The following is an 18372-nucleotide window of genomic DNA, read 5'->3' on the forward strand; positions in this document are numbered from 1 at the left end:
GAGAAAATGAAGACATTTGCATTGCCAAGGCAACTAGACAGATGCCTTGTAACCCCAGGCTGATTGTTCTTAGTTGACTAGTTGGGTAGAAAGAGGATGGAGAATTGCACGTCAGTACATAGCTTTTCAGCAGCAGCTACATACAGTTGAGCTAACTTTGACAAAAATCTTGCTTCCCAGTGTGGCAGGCAATGAAACTGCCACCTGGGCAAGACCAGTCCAGTTTGTGAATACCTTCGCTTTAGTTTATGGTTGGCCATGTTCCTTAACTGCTTCCTGCTAGAGAGGCTTCCGCTGAACAAAGTTCCTTGCAATGGTCAGTTATGTTTTTTCTGTGATCTGTTGTAGCTGGACTAATCTGGAATCCTGAACAGTTTGTGTTTATAATTTATATAATGTTCCATTCGTTGCCTCCTATGAATTTCAGATTTTGTCATCAACCGCAGTAAATTCTAAAATGAAACATCAAACTTCCCTCTCTATTTTAACATAGGGCACAGTTAGTAGCACATTTTTGCTTAGTTGCACTCATGTTTTTGTTTGCATTAGAAACAGCTTCTGAACAGAATTATGTGAATTGTGAGTGTGATCTGCCTAACCTTGTCTGTACTCTTAATATTTTGTAGAAGATTCAGAAGATGCCAGACAGGAGAGGGAGAGGAGCTCTTTGGACCACCCTGCTGCTTGCACTCCACCCAGCACTCCAGTTAAACTGGAGGAAGGTATGTCCCCTGGAGCTAAGAGTTTGTGTAGCTGCACCTCTGTGTTCATGTTTCAGTTGATATCAGATAAAAATGTGTTCATCTATTTTATTCTGTAGAGCAACATATAGCTAAATGTGCTAGTGATTGTGTTTGCAATAATAAAGAAATGTGCACTGAGATCACAAGGGCTGCCTGATTGGGCAAGACCGCCGTCTGTCTCATGTGGCATGGAAAGTGATGGCCATCTCCTTTTGTTAGCTCCTGATAAGTGGCATATCGTCTAATAGAGTTACCAATGGTTTTCTTTCATTAATTGCTTTATTCTTTTTAAAAGCCATCTTAGCTAGTTAGCAATATCAACTTTTCGTTTGTGGATTATTTACACATTTTGTTCTTTATCTGCTGCCAGTAGTGTCATCGAGTGATGCTGAGTTTTTGAGTTGTGAAGGAGGGAGGTTTTTCTTTCTATCTGCACTGTACACAACTTTGCAAACCTCTGTCCTGTATCTGTCAAGTTTTTTTCCAACAGAAAAGCCACTAGTGCTTTAACCTTTCTTCATAGGGAAGATGTCCCAGCACTGGATCTCTTTGGTTGCACTCTTATGCAACTTTCTCACCTCTTTGGCTCTCTCTTCAAGCAGCGGTCTCCAAAAACTGTACACAGTATTTCAAAATTCTCTATTTCATAATGGCAATAAAAACTTCTTTTGGATCATTCCCAGCTTTGAGTGTAACTTTTTCATTGCTTCTGGGATCAGGAAGAGTCAACTTCAGAGCCCCTTTTAATATCCTGTTCCCAGTTAACTTGGGAGTAACTGCTGTTCAACTCTGTGAGATTTACTTCCAAGTAAATTGGCACAGGATCATGCTATTAAAAAAACTTAACATAGCTAAATACTGTGAAATGGGAGACTGGGTGAGAAACCACATAATAGCTTTTTGGGTGGTCAAATTAACAAAGTCACAAGAATAGAATTTATAAATTTGCTGAAATTAAAATGATGCTAGAGAATTTTGAAATAATTTCTTTGCACTGAGGGTTCCCAGAGTGTCCTTTCGGCAGTACTGAAAGACTCTTGATCATTAATAGCTAGCCACTCTGCCAATTATCTCTCTCCTCTTCATTGAAACTTTCATTGGCAGAAATGCTTGTCAGCAGTTGATCTTGAACCTATTGTTTTAGGATTTGATCTCACAGCTGGCTACTTGGAAATATCTATGCTACCAAATACTAGCTGCCTACCAAACCAGGCACAAGTTGTAGAATGCCATCCATCAGGATATTAGAGAAGTTAGGTGTTTCTTGTGCTCAGCAACTCTTATGTACCCCTGAGCAGTAGTGGGCACCACTGCTTTGCTGATCTGGCTTCCCAACACTGCTCATCACTGCCGGTTATCAAGAGGGGGAGGGGCAAGTGGCTGGAAGTGCAGTGGTAGAACCACTCGAATGCCGCTGCACCAAGTTCCCCACGGCTGTGTCTCCCTTCCTCTCGGTAACTGGCAATGCCACGCCAGCCACTGCTGCACCTGAGCCCCACTTAACAACAAAAGGAGATTTCACTTCCAGAGAGTCACAGGTCTTGAATATATGGACTCCTGTCTAGAGCTGTTTCCATTGTTGAAATGTGAGGGGAAATCTGCCTGCCCAAATGGGTTTTTGGATCATGCAATTTTTTTAAAGCAAATTCTGCTTGGTAGTTGCACATTTCTTAAGCATTATTGTAATTGGATTACACCTCTACTCATGGGTTTCAAAGTTAAAAGATTTGATTTCTTTAAGGTCTCTGCTTAATGAGAGCAAGACCAGACCTATTGTTGCAGTGAATTGGTAAAAATAAGTTGAGTGTTCAAACCAGGTGTAATCTAAGATGTGTTCAGTGTTTCCCTTTTACCCTGGAGTTGTATCACTTGTCTGTTACAAAGTTGTCTCTTCACACCACCTCATTCTGTATTTTATAAGAATGGTAGTGGCCATTCTTTTAATATAACACAATGGCTGTGATGGATGTATAGATTCTCTACTTGTGCTTTTTTCTTCTTGTGGCTGCGTTACAAACAGGAGGTGGATATGCTAAAGAGTACCTGTTGCCATAGTAAGTATCATCCCATCCCTGTTCCTGCTGCTTTATCCTGACTTCTCTGTGCTGTGCTTCATTCTCTTGCATATTTTGTGGTGTTTCCTCCCTATGTTGGTTTGGTCAGCCTTTACATAATTTCAAGTCTGCTTAACTATTTCAGTTGCTTTACCAGAACAAAGAGATCAGAGGTACATTAAGAAAAATACAGTCTATGTTAGACTTGAGTGTGACTTGGTAGCCTTATGTATAAAACACTCAAGTAGATGTTCACATACTGATTTTGACTCCAAACTATTGAGTTATCCTGTAAAGGAGAGAATAAGGTAGTGTTGCATTGTTCCTTATATCAATGACAACAAACTAAAATCACCTTAAGAGACAAAAGGATGTTTCAAAGAGGTTCATCTCTTCATGATTCTGTCTATGTTTTCCTAAGTGTCCTTAGTAGCGCGTTGCCTGTTGTGAGAAGGGGGTCTGAGCTCCTCTCTTCATGCTGAGGAGCACAAAGAAGAGAAGAAGGTAGACAGTGTAAATCTGGTAGCCTGTATTTCTCTTAAGATGCCTCCATGACAGCACTCTACATAGATTTCTGTGGGATGGGAAAGTCCCTTCTTCTCCTCATGTCAAACTGGACTATAATCATATGTTAGAGAGTGGCTTTATAGTGCCATTTTCAGCACATGGTTGTACCAGTTGCATTGTTTTATATAGCATTTACTGTGCTTCTTCATGGGCATCCACTAAGCTTTACATTTTCGATTTATTTTTGACTCTGAAATTCTTTCAAGTAAAATCTACCGTAACTGTAAGTCCCATTGGAAAGGTGCATTTAAATTGCTGAGCTGAATAAATGTTAAAAGTTTTTGTTGTTGTTCCTTAATACCATATCCATACATTTCTTTGCCATGTTTGCACGTAACAAAAAGCCAGACTTACCAGTATAGCATGAATGGGCAGCGTGTTGGCACATGCTGCCTGATTGCTCCCACTTCACTCCTCTCCTGGCGTATGAGGGGTTAAACTGGGAAGACCTGCTTTCCTGTTGCATCTGAACCAGGGATTGGGATTGTGGTTCCCTAACAAGCCATGATCAGCAAGCCAGCCACAAATCATGGCTTAGTGTAGGCTAGAGATTGTGGTTTGTTACAGAAAAACAAACCATGTTCTCTAATTACAATGGAAAGGGAAGCCAGGAAAGCTTGAGGAAGAGCCATAACTCGTATTACGGCATCTGCCTTGTGTGAAGAAGGTCCCAGGTTCCAATTCCCAGCATCTCTGTGTAGGGCTGGGAATACGCTGTCTGAAACTCTTGAGAGCCACTGCCACTCACTGTAGACCAACCTTTGCCAGTCTGGTTCCCTCCAGATGTTTTTTGACTACAATTTGGATTACAGCCCCCACCAGCACAGCTGTATGTTGCCAGGGCTGATGGGAGCATGACCATACTGGCTGGGGCTGATGGGAATTGTAGTCCAAAACTTCTGGAGGGTGCCCGCTTGGTGAAATCTGGTGTAAACATTGCTGAGCTAGTGGGGCTGTTGGTCTGACTCCATTTTCATCTGACTTCCTTCCTTCCATGTGAAGGCGGCAATTAATTGCTGTAACAGCAACAATGAAAACAGAAGGATAGTTGAACTACAATTAAAGAGCTATATTTAAATAAAAGAAATTAATTGCAGCTTTTAACTTTCCAAATAGCTTTTTCATCCCCCCCCCCCGGCTTTTAAATTATCCTAACCCATTTTAAAACTTCTAACGTTTTGGTTTGCTGAGTTTGAAGTGGTTATCATCACTAAGCTAACAAATCCCAGGTTTTTCCTGTTCCAAGCTTCAAATAAAGATGAAACAGAGAATTGTTAAATACAAACGCAAAGAAGGTGAATGCAATATTAAATTAACCTTAAAAGAATACAAACCACAGCATGGTGTTTTCAGTGCAGTACTAGAAATGAAGCAGGTACCTAAAGTCACTGCAATTCAAATTGGGCCAAGAACCATGGCCATAAACCTTCAGTGCCTCAGAAATAAAGTGGTATGTTTGCTGTTGCAACTTTGCTGTGGTTTGCGCTTTCCTGTGTTTATGTGAAGAGAGCATGTGCAATGGATCCTTAGTAATTCAAGGAGCTAGCTAAGATTGGATCTACATAAGATCATCTCCTGTTGTTTATGTCAGGGATGTTCTTCACAATAGTGTTTTCTCACTTCCTATAGGGCCAGAGATAGAGGCACCTTCCTAATGATGTTTAAATCGTTGGACTGTGTCTAAAAAAAACAGATATGAAATGGCAAAGTGCAACATGTTTTTCCACCCTGAAAGCCAATTCATGCATTATGCAAAAGTGGGGGGGAACAGAAGATGAATCTCCCATATACGTCCATGTTTCCTTTCTTCTATTGCACTACAGTGCGAGAGGGGAAGCAGAAGCAGGGGTAGTTCATGCTTCTGCTTTCCCTGTCTGTGTAATATTTGAACAAACGGAGAATCAGGTTGCAAAGAATGCAGAATTTAAGATTCCAAGTCACACAAAACTCTGGCCCACTTGAAGATATAAGTGAGATGTCTTTTGAGGATAAGGGAGCAATAGTTAGCATTGTTGAGCTTCGTATAAAAGCTGCTTGATCTGCAGAGAGTGTGGCTTCATTTTCCATACTGAATGCCTTCGTGTAAGCCGGTTTTTTGGGCCACTGCAAGAGGCTAACATAAAACCTCATTAAGTCATCAGTGCTATTCCATCTGAATACTGAGTCCAATTATTATTATTTTGCAAAATAAGGAGAAACAAGCATATGCATCTTACATTTATATTAACTACTGAGCAATCCACAGTGAGGACAACTTCAGGTTTTCTAAGGCAGTTATTATGAAGAGCACTACATTGTTGTATGTTACCCTGTGTGCTTATAGAGAAGAGTGAACAATATTTCATAAATAAATGTAAGAAGTCAGCAGATTATTTAGTATGTGAACTTCTGACATTTTGGTTTTTGACTCTAAAGCATTGTGGAGAAGACAAAATTCAAATAAATATTTCAGTTGCATCTCTCTGGCCAAAGGCCATTTACAAAGAGACTCAAAATACCTGGCTCTGCATGTAGGTTTCCCACAGTTAATTTCCGTTAGGCCTCATTTCAGCAACAGGCACACATTAACAGACGTTTCCTGTTTCTTACTCCACTAGAGAGGCAGCCCAACCAGACTTGCAACGATGACAGTGATGCTGCAACTTTCAAGCAAAGCCTCCCAGATCTCACCCCTGATGAGCCTTCAGAGCACCTCGGCTTCCCAAACTTTGGAAAAGAGGATGATAAAAGTGACAAAGATCTCGCCCAAAGCCAGACTGAGTTACCTCCTGAAAACCAAGAACCCCAATCTCAGCTGGGTGAAGAGGCCGTGACCCCGCTGGCTGAGGAGGGGGCAGCAGCCGAACCAGGCGGTGACGAGTCTCCTGGGAAGTCTCCGTCCAAGAAGAAGAAGAAGTTCCGTACACCTTCCTTCCTGAAGAAAAACAAAAAGAAGACTGACTCCTAAATACCTTCAAATATACTGTCATGGTTTAGAGTCTAAGTTTATTAACCACTAGAATGTATCAGTTCTTACTGAGTGTTTTCTTTTGTCTTTAGTAACAAGCAGAACGAGCAACACCCTCAAGCTATAGCTTGATTGCTTAAGATTATAATGGAAAAGTAATGAGCAGAAGGTGCTAATCCTGTATATTCAACAGCAGCTAACCAGGGTTTATCCCTTGTACGTAAACAAAGCTAAATGACTTCCATGGAACCCCATGTGTCACGTTGAGAGCCCATGCTGATTTATATATGCAGTCAATGGATTTTTGCAAGGTCTTGCTCCACAGGGTGTTGCTGTCTGCTCACTCTAACATTTGTTCTTGTCCCAGAGCCTACTGTTGTTACCAAGTGGCTTCTTAAATACTGACAACTTGGATATGATTGCAGTTATATTTTGAGAGGTTGTATTATGGAACCGAGCACCTGCTTTCGCACTGTGTAAGTAGAAATAACGTTACACTGAGGCTTTAAAGAAAGCTGTCTTTCTCCTCCCTTATTCTGTATTGTAGCATAGCTGAAACTTAAATCTATTTGTTATGTGTAAGAAGAATGAAGTGATTTGTGGCGTTTCCTGCTGATCCCTCTGCCTGTGTTCTAATAAACTGACAGAACAACCAGTTATTTTACTAATACAGTGGTACCTCTACTTACGAATTTAATGCGTTCCAAACGCACATTTGTAAGTAGAAAACAATTGTAAGTCGAATCCCATAGGAATGCATTGGGAGAAAAAATTCGTAAGTAGAAAAAATCCTATCTAGAAATTCGTAAGTAGAAAAAATCCTATCTAAACCACATCCAAGATGGCGGACGGAGCTCCATTCGTAAGTAGAAACATTTGTAAGTAGAGTTATTCGTAAGTAGAGGTACCACTGTATCTTTTCTACCAAAAGTTTGTATCCAACCTCAACCAAGTTAATTTCAAGCCTTTGAAAATAAAATTTCCTAGTAACAGGCCTTTATTAAGTCAGATCATGACCTCACTCAATTGCTCCAATACTTTGTGGATGCAACAGCACCTGTACTACAGTGTGTGTTGTCATTTATGGTAGCTGCCCCAGTCATTTCCAAGGCCATGTGGCTCATTTCCGGGAACCCTTGGAAGGTTTGTCATAATCTGGCACTGACTTGGCACAGCTTGCTAATCTCTTCTGCGTCTCTGGATTCACTGGTTTAAGCTACAGTGCAGAGACTAAACTTTTGAGTTGTGCAAGGCAATGTTTCAGAAACACTTGGTATTTCTCCCAAACCTATAAAGTTGACTTAAGTGCTGGTTATAACAAAAGAAAAGACTCGCTGTTTAAGTTCAGTTGGGAATGATTTTTATTGATTAACTTCAGTAATGAATAATGCACCACTTTGGGGGGGGGGCAGATTGTGTAGGTTTTTAATTGAAGTTTGGTGAAATAGATAGTATTGAATGCCTTACAATTCGTGCTTTAAAAAAGCACAGAAGATTAGAAAGAATTCCGTGACTGGTGCAGCTTTATTCTAAACATACCTATGTTAGGTTCCCAACAGATACCTTGGAAACCAGTTTGAAACAAATCACTTTAAATGGTAAAATAAATAAATTAACACCCGTGCAGAAGGGTTACAGGGAGATGGGGAGGCTTGGTGGTACTAAAACCATCACTAATGGAAAAGCAGAAGTGCTGATCACAGAGAGAGAGAAAAGAATTTTTCATATGGACTGCATGACACTAATGGCTTTGAGCTTGTTTCCTAACTGTGTGTCCTGTGAACACTAAAAGCTTAACCGTGTCTCATTGCCAGGATTGAAATTGCATTACAAAATCCATTGCTTTAGTGTTTCTGTTATAAAATGTAGGGACTCTATAAACTTTGACCACATATGCAATGATTTTTAAGTTCCAGTTTTGTAGTTCTCAATTCTTTCTATTACATAATGAAATCTAGTTGTGTATTGTATGAGAACACACTTCAGTGGGACAGGGAGGGAAAGGGAAGAGTCCTGTATTTTTTCTTCTTTTGTTGTTTAATTCAATTCTACACAAATAAAATTCTTTAAAGGAGTTGTGTGTCCTTGTGCCTTGTTTCTGAGATCCAGGTATTCTTGAGCTCATGTTGTTGCAAGACCCATAGCACATTTATGGAAAAGTAAACGGCCAATTCAGAGCGATCCAAAGACACCAACAGAGTATTCATACCAGTTATGGTGGAGAGGATGGGGAGGCTAGAATATGCTGGGGCTACAGCACTGCTGTGTCTGCTATACTTTCCAAACCCAGAAGAGGAGGGGCACACACACCACTTTCAGAAACAATAGAGTAAAAATTGCAGCCAGGCCTTCAGCACCCCAAATCTGCTGAACTATACAGCCAATCTGTGCAGTGGTGTATCCACTATTTATTATTTAATGTCCATGATAACTATCACTTCCCCCAACTCAGATGAGACATGCCAGATGATGTAGGCCTGTGGCGCAATCTCAACCCAAGTGAGAAGCTATGTTCCTATGCTGTTCAGGTCTTCAGATGAATCTCTGTTTTCCCCCATGGGCAATGGGGCAAAAAGGCAAGCAGAGCAGCATGGAAACAAAATCACTAACTATAGCATATGGCTACAGGAATCCAGCAAGCCAATATAATTGACCCCTGACAAAAAGGTTCAAGGCCAAATAATATCACATCACCGGTGAAACCTGTGATGAGGAGCCCAATACAGTGGTGCCTCGCTAGACGAATTTAATTCGTTCCACGGGTCTTATAACAAAAAAATTGTCTAGCGAATCCCATAGGAATGCATTGAATTTTTTTTTGAATTTTTTTTTTTGCCCATAGGAACGCATTAATTGAATTTCAATGCATTCCTATGGGAAACCGCGATTTGCTAGACGAATTTTTCGTAAAATGAATTCGTCTAGCGAGGCAACCTCCGCTCGAAAAATCCTTTCGTTAAGCAGAAAGTTCGTTAAGCAGGGCATTCGTTAAGCGAGGCACCACTGTAACTGCACCGTTGCTCCCTAACCCACAGGCAGGCTTTCAACAGTGTAAATTTGCAACTTAAAAAAACCCACTCGTACAGCCTTCATCAACGTTTATCTGTGGTTCTGGATTCAGGTAGGTAGCCGTACTGGTCTGACGCAGTCAAAATATATAAAAAAAACAAAAAAATTGTCCAGTAGCACCTTAGAGACCAACTAAATTTGTTCTTGGTATAAGCTTTTGTGTGCATGTATCTGAAGAAGTCTGCATGCACATGAAACCTTATACCAAGAACATAGTTGGTCTCTAAGGTGCTACTGGACAATTTTTTTATATATTTCATTTATCTGTGGATTAGATCTAGCTGTCGGGTGCTTATCTTCCACTATTCATATGCAAAAGTCTTGGTTTTCTCTAGATCCTGAGCATAAGCTTACCTTGGCCAAGGCTAATCTCATTGACCCAACTCTCTTACAATTTATTCTCGACGTGAATGATATGTACAAAACTAGGTAGGCCAAACTGCAGAGGGCCTGCAGCCAAGCTGAAGGACTATGATGTAAAGGTAAAGGGACCCCTGACCATTAGGTCCAGTCGTGACCGACTCTGGGGTTGCGCGCTCATCTCGCATTATTGGCCGAGGGAGCCGGCGTATAGCTTCCAGGTCATGTGGCCAGCATGACAAAGCCGCTTCTGGCAAACCAGAGCAGCACATGGAAACGCCGTTTACCTTCCCGCTGTAGCGGTTCCTATTTATCTACTTGCATTTTGACGTGCTTTCGAACTGCTAGGTTGGCAGGAGCTGGGACCAAGCAACGGGAGCTCACCCCGTCACAGGGATTCGAACCGCCGACCTTCTGATCAGCAAGCCCTAGGCTCAGCGGTTTAACCACAGCGCCACCTGGGTCCCTGTTGACTATGATGTATGTTGATATTAAAGTTTGTGCCCCAAATCTTACATATAATATACGGTGAATACTATCTGGAAGGAAGGAATTTTTATTATATTGTTTTTTAAGCTCAATTCATAAATCACTCTTGGAAACATAGCTAAGTGATTTAACCATAAAAACATAGCTAAAACCATGTCATTCATATATCTAAACAAAATCCAGTACAGATACAGACTAGAATAAAAATTTCCATTTTAAAATGTTTATTGAAAAAGTAATGTCTTCAAAACACAATATAGATATCTGCTATGTAGTGGGAGGACACAGAACAGACCTGGCTGAGAATGGGCTCTGCAGGTCTTAATTAGGTGACCTTTGTTACATGAGACTCCTATTAGAGGCTGCAATGACAAACAACCCCTCATGTACACCAGAGCAGTAAATATAAACAGACCCTTTAGCCTATTTTACAGAGACAAATAACCATTTTGTCACATAGCACAGTTCTAATTTAAGTAGAGGGGCCAGCCCCTCTATTATGCTTTTGGCAGAGGTCGTAGTAGTCAACTACGGATTAAGGTAGGGAAATAAATTGGGGGAGAAGCATCCTTTTACTACCCCCTGCTCTCGAAAGAATCTCTTGTTCTTCTTGCTGCCTCTCTTTCTTGCTCTCTCATTTCCCCAACTTTCCTCTCTTCTTTCCCTCTCTGCTTTTTTCTCTTCCTGCATTCCTGGCTTTATTAATTTTCCTGTTGCTCTCTTTTTTCAATTACATTCAGAGGCAGCTGGTATGCTGGCTGCTTGTGTAGCAGGAGAAAAAGGAAAAAACAACAATAAAATTTGCCTCTTCTAACAGGTACAACCCTGGGATGCTATGCAGAATTCAGGAGAATAAACCAGCTGGGATCCAGCTTGCTGGATAAGGCACAAAGACAGGATTAATTGAAATATTTATGTAAAGAATATAAAATATTTATGTAAACAGAGCCAGAATCATAATTATGCAAAAAAACCGTGGTTACCTTAGCTACATATTACCTTAACTACAATCTTTTGCACATGAAGGTCCGAGCATGATGTGTTTCAACTTACTGCCTCCCATAGATAGGATATACCTGGACACACTTTTCCAGCTTGCAACGTACCAGTAAGTCTTTGGTTTAAAGAAACAACTATTGCCCTTGGCAACCTGTTAAGACTCAAGTTTTGGCATCAATATACAAAACATACATATCTACTTGAGCTCAATAGCTAAGTATCAATGAAATGTTGTACATGCAGGTCCTGCTTTCCAAACACAGTGCATTACCAGGAAATCATCTGCAAGTATTTGCATAACAAGCTGATGATTTCCATTATTTCCTATGGGAACATTTCTAATCTGTGATTTGTCCGGTCTCTGCTCTGCCCCCACCCCCCACCCCAGGCTTTTTCCAGAAATGGCTGCAGTCAACCAGCAAAACACAAGTAAGGAAGTGGGCAAACTCTGGCTGTTTGGATATCTGAATCCGCTGTTTTTGTAGCGAGGTTTGGGCATAATTCTTTGTGTCTGGATAATTGAATTTGCAGATAATGAGCGTTCCCATAGCAGGACCTGTGTGTGCTTCAAATCTGGCAGACAAATCAACGGTATATTATTTAGAAAATGTATTTCAAGGATAGTATACATTTGCATGTGTGTGTGTGTGCACGTATAGGTACAGACAAAACATATTCAACAAAAATTATTCAGCATGTCTAGTGCAAGTCTGTATACCAGTAATTGTTTCATTTCCTTCTTTAAACACTTTCTGCCAAAGCAAACAACCCTTTTCCACCACTGTGCACTCTCTTGCAGAACAGGAAATGTATCTGACCGTTTTTTATGGCGCAAGTATCGTTCGCTGAAAGGCAGTAGCTGAGGTTTCTCTCCAGGGCTCTTTGCCACAGTGCAGCAGAAATAGCATGGAGGCTCAGCTTCTCGAAATCTATGCACTTCATCATAAGCAAAGGCCGGAGGTGCCACAAAATGTTTCTTAGCCCAGCCACCTAAGGGCCCAATTTCCAATGTTTCTTGGAAAATGGTAGCCAGAGTTGCTTATTACTCTTTCCTCTGCTTTTGAATGTATCCAAGGAGAACGAAGGGGAGGAGGAACGAAAAGGCACAGACAGTGAAACAAACTTCAGCTCCTGCCAGCCAGTATACTGGAAAGAAAAGAAGGAGAAAAATAGCATTTAAGAACATTGTTAGTCAGAAAAAAAATGGGAACTTTCCTAAAGTGGCCTCCACGAAACAGTTTGTACCAAACTGAAAGCAGAACCCTCTACTCCTATCCAACGATATCAATAGACTGGCAGCAGCCAGGGCCCAATAAAAAACAACAACCACATTTGCCCAAGACAGCAGGTGTCAGAAAATGCTCCAGGAACTCTACCATGAGGAAAGCCTCATGGATGGGAAAGTGGCGAGGACGCAACTCAGCTCCACAAACGTTTTGCTGCAGGTCTGTTTGCTTTTCTGAGGCTCTGTGCCTGGCGCAAGCTATAGGAAGGCTCCTGTGAAGTAACCGGGGTTCAAAACTTTGCTTCTCTCTAGTCAGCAAGTGCTACAGGAAGGTCAATTCCTCAGAGAGCCTCAAATGCTGCTTTTTCCAATACAGAGCTAGTTCGCGTCAAAGCATACACATAAACATCTACAGCAAGCCCACAGTGAGATAAAAACCTTACCTTTCCCCTCAGAATTTCCCTGGAAGAATACCCAAATTGATTTTTAAAACTCCTAAGTTCAAAAAGCATTTGGAGATTGGACTTTGACCAGTAGAATTTCCCCTTTAAAAAAGCTCTTATCCAAAAGATGCTTCTTAAACCTAATGGTGGGAACGGAAGGTTGGGTGAGGGGGCTGAAGAGTCCCCACATCAAACCAAAAACTGGAGCAAAGGCAAAGAAAGTGACTGCAACAACCTCAAGGCAGCCATTTTGTAGTTATAGACGTTAGAAGGGAGAGGGAGAGATGCAAGTTTATAATTTTAGCTGGCTCCCAAAACTATCTTGTGAGACAAATTACAAACAAAATGTGGGGTGCGTGGATGCACTTCTCTGTATCACAGTATCGAGGAAAATGCATGTTGCTATTGCAACCTTTCCTGAGAAAAGCATGAAAACAGGAATCCTACCATAGCTGAAACACTTTCCATGATATGCAGTGTGAGATTCGGTCTTCTCCCTGGTGAAATCCATTTAGAACAGTAGATTGTTTCTATTACTGACAAGGGTGCATGTGGGCACACACATACATGCACAATTACCTGTTGCTGACACAATTGGTCCAAAAGCTCTTGCAAGGGCCCCCAGACTCCTTAGGATTCCCATTACGGTTCCCTTTTGGCTGGCTAACCCTATGAAAGAAAGAACCATCATCATCATTTACTACTTGTCAGTTTTTTTACTTCTTGGCTTTCCCTACCAAGGCAAAACACTTAAGAGCCCAGCACTAGAAAACATCTGAGAAATAAAATGATAAAGGATTGGGTCTTTAAGAGGGAACCATGCATCTTTGGGCCGAGGCCCTGGTTAGGAAGGAGACCACTGCCTCCTGAGAGTTATTGGGGCTGGGACTGTACATTGGTCAGCAGACCCAGATTTGAGAGCTCAAGCAAAATGGCTGCAAAGTAGTGGAGTCAAGGAAGGAGTTCTATAGCAGGGAGGTAGCAGGAGTATCTGTCCGTTTGCCATGATGTCTCAGACTAAAAAGCTGCTGTAGTTCATCTACTTCTTACGTTTGGACAGCTGTCCATTGACAAAAATGCCCTGGATGGCTTACAAACAAAAGAAACACTTTTGTTGCATCAGAAACAACCCCAGCTACCAAGCAACACTTTCAACATAACCCAACTCCTTCAGTTATTCAAATAATTAGAACAAGTCTGCACTGTCAAACCCAGTGAGCATTCAAACTATCTCCAATTCATTCTTGTCCCTTTAATCTTGTATTTTAGGTGCAACTGGACCCAATAGTGTTAGAAGTTCTTCTCAACTTTGCCTTTATGAGAAACAAGAACATGCAGCAGAGTTGTTCAGGCAAGTTTACCACCAGCATGTGAGCCTAAATCCCACAATCTTGAGTGTACAGTCATACCTTGGTTTAAGTACGCCTCGGTTTGGGTACTTTCAGTTTAAGTACTCCACGGACCCGTCTGGAACGGATTAATCCACTTTCCATTACTTTCAATGGGAAAGTTTGCTTCAGTTTATGAACGCTTCAGTTTAAGTACTCCGCGGACTGTCTGGAACGGATTAATCCACTTTCCATTACTTTCAATGGGAAAGTTCGCTTCAGTTTATGAACGCTTCAGTTTATGAACAGACTTCCGGAACCAATTGTGTTCATAAACCGAGGTACCACTCTATTGCAAGTTAAAGGACAGAAGACACATTTCCTGAAAATTCTTCACGTATGCATGAAGCAAAAGAAAGAGAAAGTACAAAAAAAGTTCAAATGGAAAGTTCAAATGGAAAACAAGCCCCACCCTTTTTACAGTCTTCACTTCGTTTCCTGGCTCAATCTGGCGAGTGTAACCTCCTTGGATTAGAGCCATCGTAATTCCAATGAAGAAAAACATCTTCCCTTGTTCCAGACTAAGAGAAAACAGGAAAAAAGTTATTTTCTTCTCCATGTCCAAACTCCCAAAATTAGCATGGCTGGCGCTGTTATATTTTAAGGAATACATACTGTAGATATTTGGGCATGTTCACTAACTAACCAGTTTAGTAATTATGACACAGCCCTCTTAGGGGCAAAGTAGTTTAGCTTGATTTGCAATCATGTTTGTTAGAAGCCTTACCATAAAGCATTCAATCTCCCCTCTTACTGGAGGCTTGTAAAATTATTACAGGAACATACAGGGATGTTGGGGGGTGGGGTGGCCCAGGGGTCCAATTCCCAGGACTTTGCCAACATACCTCAGATCTTTTGGCCCTCCTCTCCTTTTTAATCTTCAATATATTAGGATAGCCAGCTGCCCTGCAAGGTGTACTGCTGCTAAATCACACACCTGGCCAACCAACTTCCTGACAGTAAAAGCTGTTCGACAGTGGAATTTGCTGCCAAGAAGTGTGGTGGAGTCTCCTTCTTTGGAGGTCTTTAAGCAGAGGCTTGACAGACATATGTCAAGAATGCTTTGATGGTGTTTCCTGCTTGGCAGGGGGTTGGACTGGATGGCCCTTGTGGTCTCTTCCAACTCTATGATTCTATGATTCAGACACCATCTTAATTTCCCAGGGGCATTTCTACATATAAATGAGCAAAAGCAAATTTATGTCATGGGCTGAGTCATTTAAGTACCTGGCAAAACCTCTGTGTTGCCGGGGGTGGGGGATGAAATCTGACTCCATTCACATTTTTATAATGAAAAACATTCAGTGCCTGGGCAACACTTGATCATTACAAACCAAATTGCCTCTCGGGAATGACCTCTGGTCACCAAAACATCTCCACGGTCAGAAATGAAAAGCTGCCCCCAGCTTCTGGTGTCCCTGCGAGAGGGAAGCCTTCGTGGGCAGCTTCCCCACCAACAACACAGAATCAGCTACCATCAATGAATCCTAAAAAAACTAAGCTCTTAAAAATCATACCGTGATGGAAGACAGTCTGGGAATATTCTTGCCTTTGGGAAGGGGGAGGATTTATGGGTTACGTTTGTATGTTCATATGTTTGTTGACATTGTTAAAATATGCAAAAATTAATTAAAAAATTGTAATTTGCTGGAAGCTGCCCAGGATGGCTGGCTAGACCTGGCCGGATGGGTGGGGTACAAATAATAAATTATTATTATTATTATTATTATCATCATCATCATCATCATATGGTAGAAACTGAGGTAAACAAAAGATATGAGAGAACCAGTGTTAGCACTGAGCAGCTACCAGGCCTTGTGTTCCCTAGCAGGGCCCATTAGCAACGGCAGTTGCCTGAGCCCACCCTCCTGCCCCACCAGTAGTAGACTTATCTGGGGTCAGGGCCTGTGTGGGAAAGTGCCTGGCATGTTATAATATAACACAATGCCCCGGGGTGCATGGCGCAGTGTTGCTCTAGCACAGGGGTCTCCAAACTAAGGCCCGGGGGCCGGATGCGGCCCAATCGCCTTCTCAATCCGGCCCGCGGACAATCTGGGAATCAGCAGGTTTTTACATGGGTAGAATGTGTCCTTTTATTTAAAATGCATCTCTGGGTTATTTGTGGGGCATAGGAATTCGTTCATATTTTTTTTCAGAATACAGTCTGGCCCCCCCACATTGTAGGGAATTTGAGAGGCAGGCAGCCTCCCAGACTTAGCCGCCACATACACCTGGGTCCGTAGCAGAGCACCTTGAAAGGAGATCTCTCAGACCTGGAGAATGCCGTCTCTATGTTCCAAAAGAGCACAAGCATGAGTTTGAATCCCTGCTCAGACATGAAATGTGGTAATTAGCCTTTGGAAGAAACTCTCTCAGCCTAACAGAGTTGCAGAGGCTAAATCAGGCACAGGCAAACTCGGCCCTCCAGGTGTTTTGAAACTACAATTCCCACCATCCCTGACCATTGGTCCTGTTAGCTAGGGATGATGGGAGTTGTAGTCCCAAAACATCTGGAGGGCTGAGTTTACTTATGCCTGGGCTAAATTGTCAGACATATCCTTGGTGGAAGAGCATGATTTAAATGTATCAAGGAAATAGGTAGGTAAAATGGTTATAGGAATGTTCACTCACATGAGAGAGGACTGCCGGCTGAGTTTCCACTTCAGGTGAGCAAGCTAACAGGGCAAATATTTTCAGAGAAAATGGCCTTCTTTTAAAGAAACTGCAACACTAGATGAGTTTTCTCAACCAGAGCCTACATTATGGGGGTGGACTGGAGTGGGAATGACATCTAATACTGTAATTAAACATAGAGGTCATCCGAGTAAATACCATGATAGAACTTTGTTTATACTGATCTCTTGTAATGCTCACTATTTTGACAAATAAAATAAATATCATGCGAAATACCTGCTGAATTGGAAGTGTTGATGGACAAGAAAACTCAGAGTTTATTCCAGACCAGAAAACAGGAAAAGATACAGGAAATACACCAGGCCAAGGATCTTGAGATCTATTACAAAACACCACGATCAAATTCATAAGAACAAGTACAAAAGTAAACATACCAACAGAATCAAAACCTTCAAAAAAGCAGCTCTAGACTTTGCAAATCTCAGGTGAGGCTCTGGCTTCAGTTGTGGAAAACTGAAAGCTGTTACAACACACAAATCCAGTGCAGATGTAATACTGACTCCTTGCATACACACACTGCTTCCAGCCCCTTCCTCCTCTGTTCCCTTGCTGACCTTTCCATGCCTTAGAAGGTCATCTCCGCTAGCCCACTGAGACAGACATGGGGGGGGGGAGTGTTGGCAATCCCACCTGCCCCTGCACCCAATGCGTTTTGACTACACGTGATTTTGGTGTCATGTGCTATCCCCGGAACGTGACCCCTGCGTAAGGGGATAGTAATTATGTTCGGATTCTGATAATTGGTTCTCATGGGAAACTTACAGATTCTTGCTTCACACAATTAACTCAAGGCAGTGTCAATTTACTCTGGGCAAAAAGCCAAGGTCTGCCTGGCCTGGCAACAACTCTCTGATTGGTTAATGGCCAGCACTGAACTCTGTTATCTAGGAATGCTAGCACAGTTGTTTCTTGTGGGTGTTAGGAGTAGGAGTGCTGCGTATGGTTGGGGAGAGAGAGAGAGAGAGAGTAAGGATTTATTTTGCTTTGCTTTGTATGCAGAAACTCTGCTGGTTTTATTTTCTTTTAATAAATCCTGTAAATAGTTATTCTGCGTCTAGCCGACTAGTCATTTCCACCTCAACTAGCTTCTGCGCTGTGCAGGAAAACTCTGCTACGTTTGGGCTAAAGCCACTAGAGCTATGCTCAAAATTCTAATAAATTAGATGCTATACCTTGATATATGTTAGAAGTGGCATAAATATGTTTTAAACAAATACATTTTAAAAGATGGTGAGATAAGAGGCTTTCTCTGCAAAAGTATTGAAAGCTTCAGTACTTGACTAATCCTACTATGCAGGTGTGGTAAGAAAAATACCAGTGTGATTACTAGTTCAGAGTAAATGTGCCTTTTACTTGAATTGTGCTTTTTGTGTGTGTGTGTTTTTATAGAAAAA

At 41.6% G+C, this 18372-nt stretch overlaps 2 protein-coding genes across 6 annotated transcripts in view; one reads left to right on the forward strand and one right to left on the reverse strand.

The window, feature by feature from the left end:
* ADD1 (adducin 1) overlaps window positions 1-8385 on the forward strand; it is a 47060-nt gene extending 38675 nt beyond the window's left edge. For 3 of the 5 annotated variants that reach the window (XM_035112212.2, XM_035112214.2, XM_060279039.1), the window contains 2 exons: window positions 627-722; window positions 5962-8385. In XM_035112212.2, the coding sequence (XP_034968103.2) occupies window positions 627-722; window positions 5962-6311 (446 nt within the window). In that variant the 3' untranslated portion in view covers window positions 6312-8385. Of the gene's footprint in view, window positions 1-626; window positions 723-2763; window positions 2799-5961 lie in introns of those variants that run through there. The other 2 variants (XM_035112216.2, XM_035112218.2) reach the window with 2 other exon arrangements.
* A 2051-nt stretch (window positions 8386-10436) lies between these two features.
* The window catches only part of MFSD10 (major facilitator superfamily domain containing 10), a 29498-nt gene continuing 21562 nt past the window's right edge, over window positions 10437-18372 (reverse strand). The window contains 4 exon segments of the mRNA XM_060279041.1: window positions 10437-12374; window positions 13476-13577; window positions 14585-14805; window positions 17195-17297. Of these exon segments, the coding sequence (XP_060135024.1) occupies window positions 12271-12374; window positions 13476-13577; window positions 14585-14805; window positions 17195-17297 (530 nt within the window). The 3' untranslated portion in view covers window positions 10437-12270.

This window comes from Zootoca vivipara, chromosome 9 (genome assembly GCF_963506605.1).
Source record: "Zootoca vivipara chromosome 9, rZooViv1.1, whole genome shotgun sequence".
NCBI classification, from domain to species: Eukaryota; Metazoa; Chordata; class Lepidosauria; order Squamata; family Lacertidae; genus Zootoca; species Zootoca vivipara.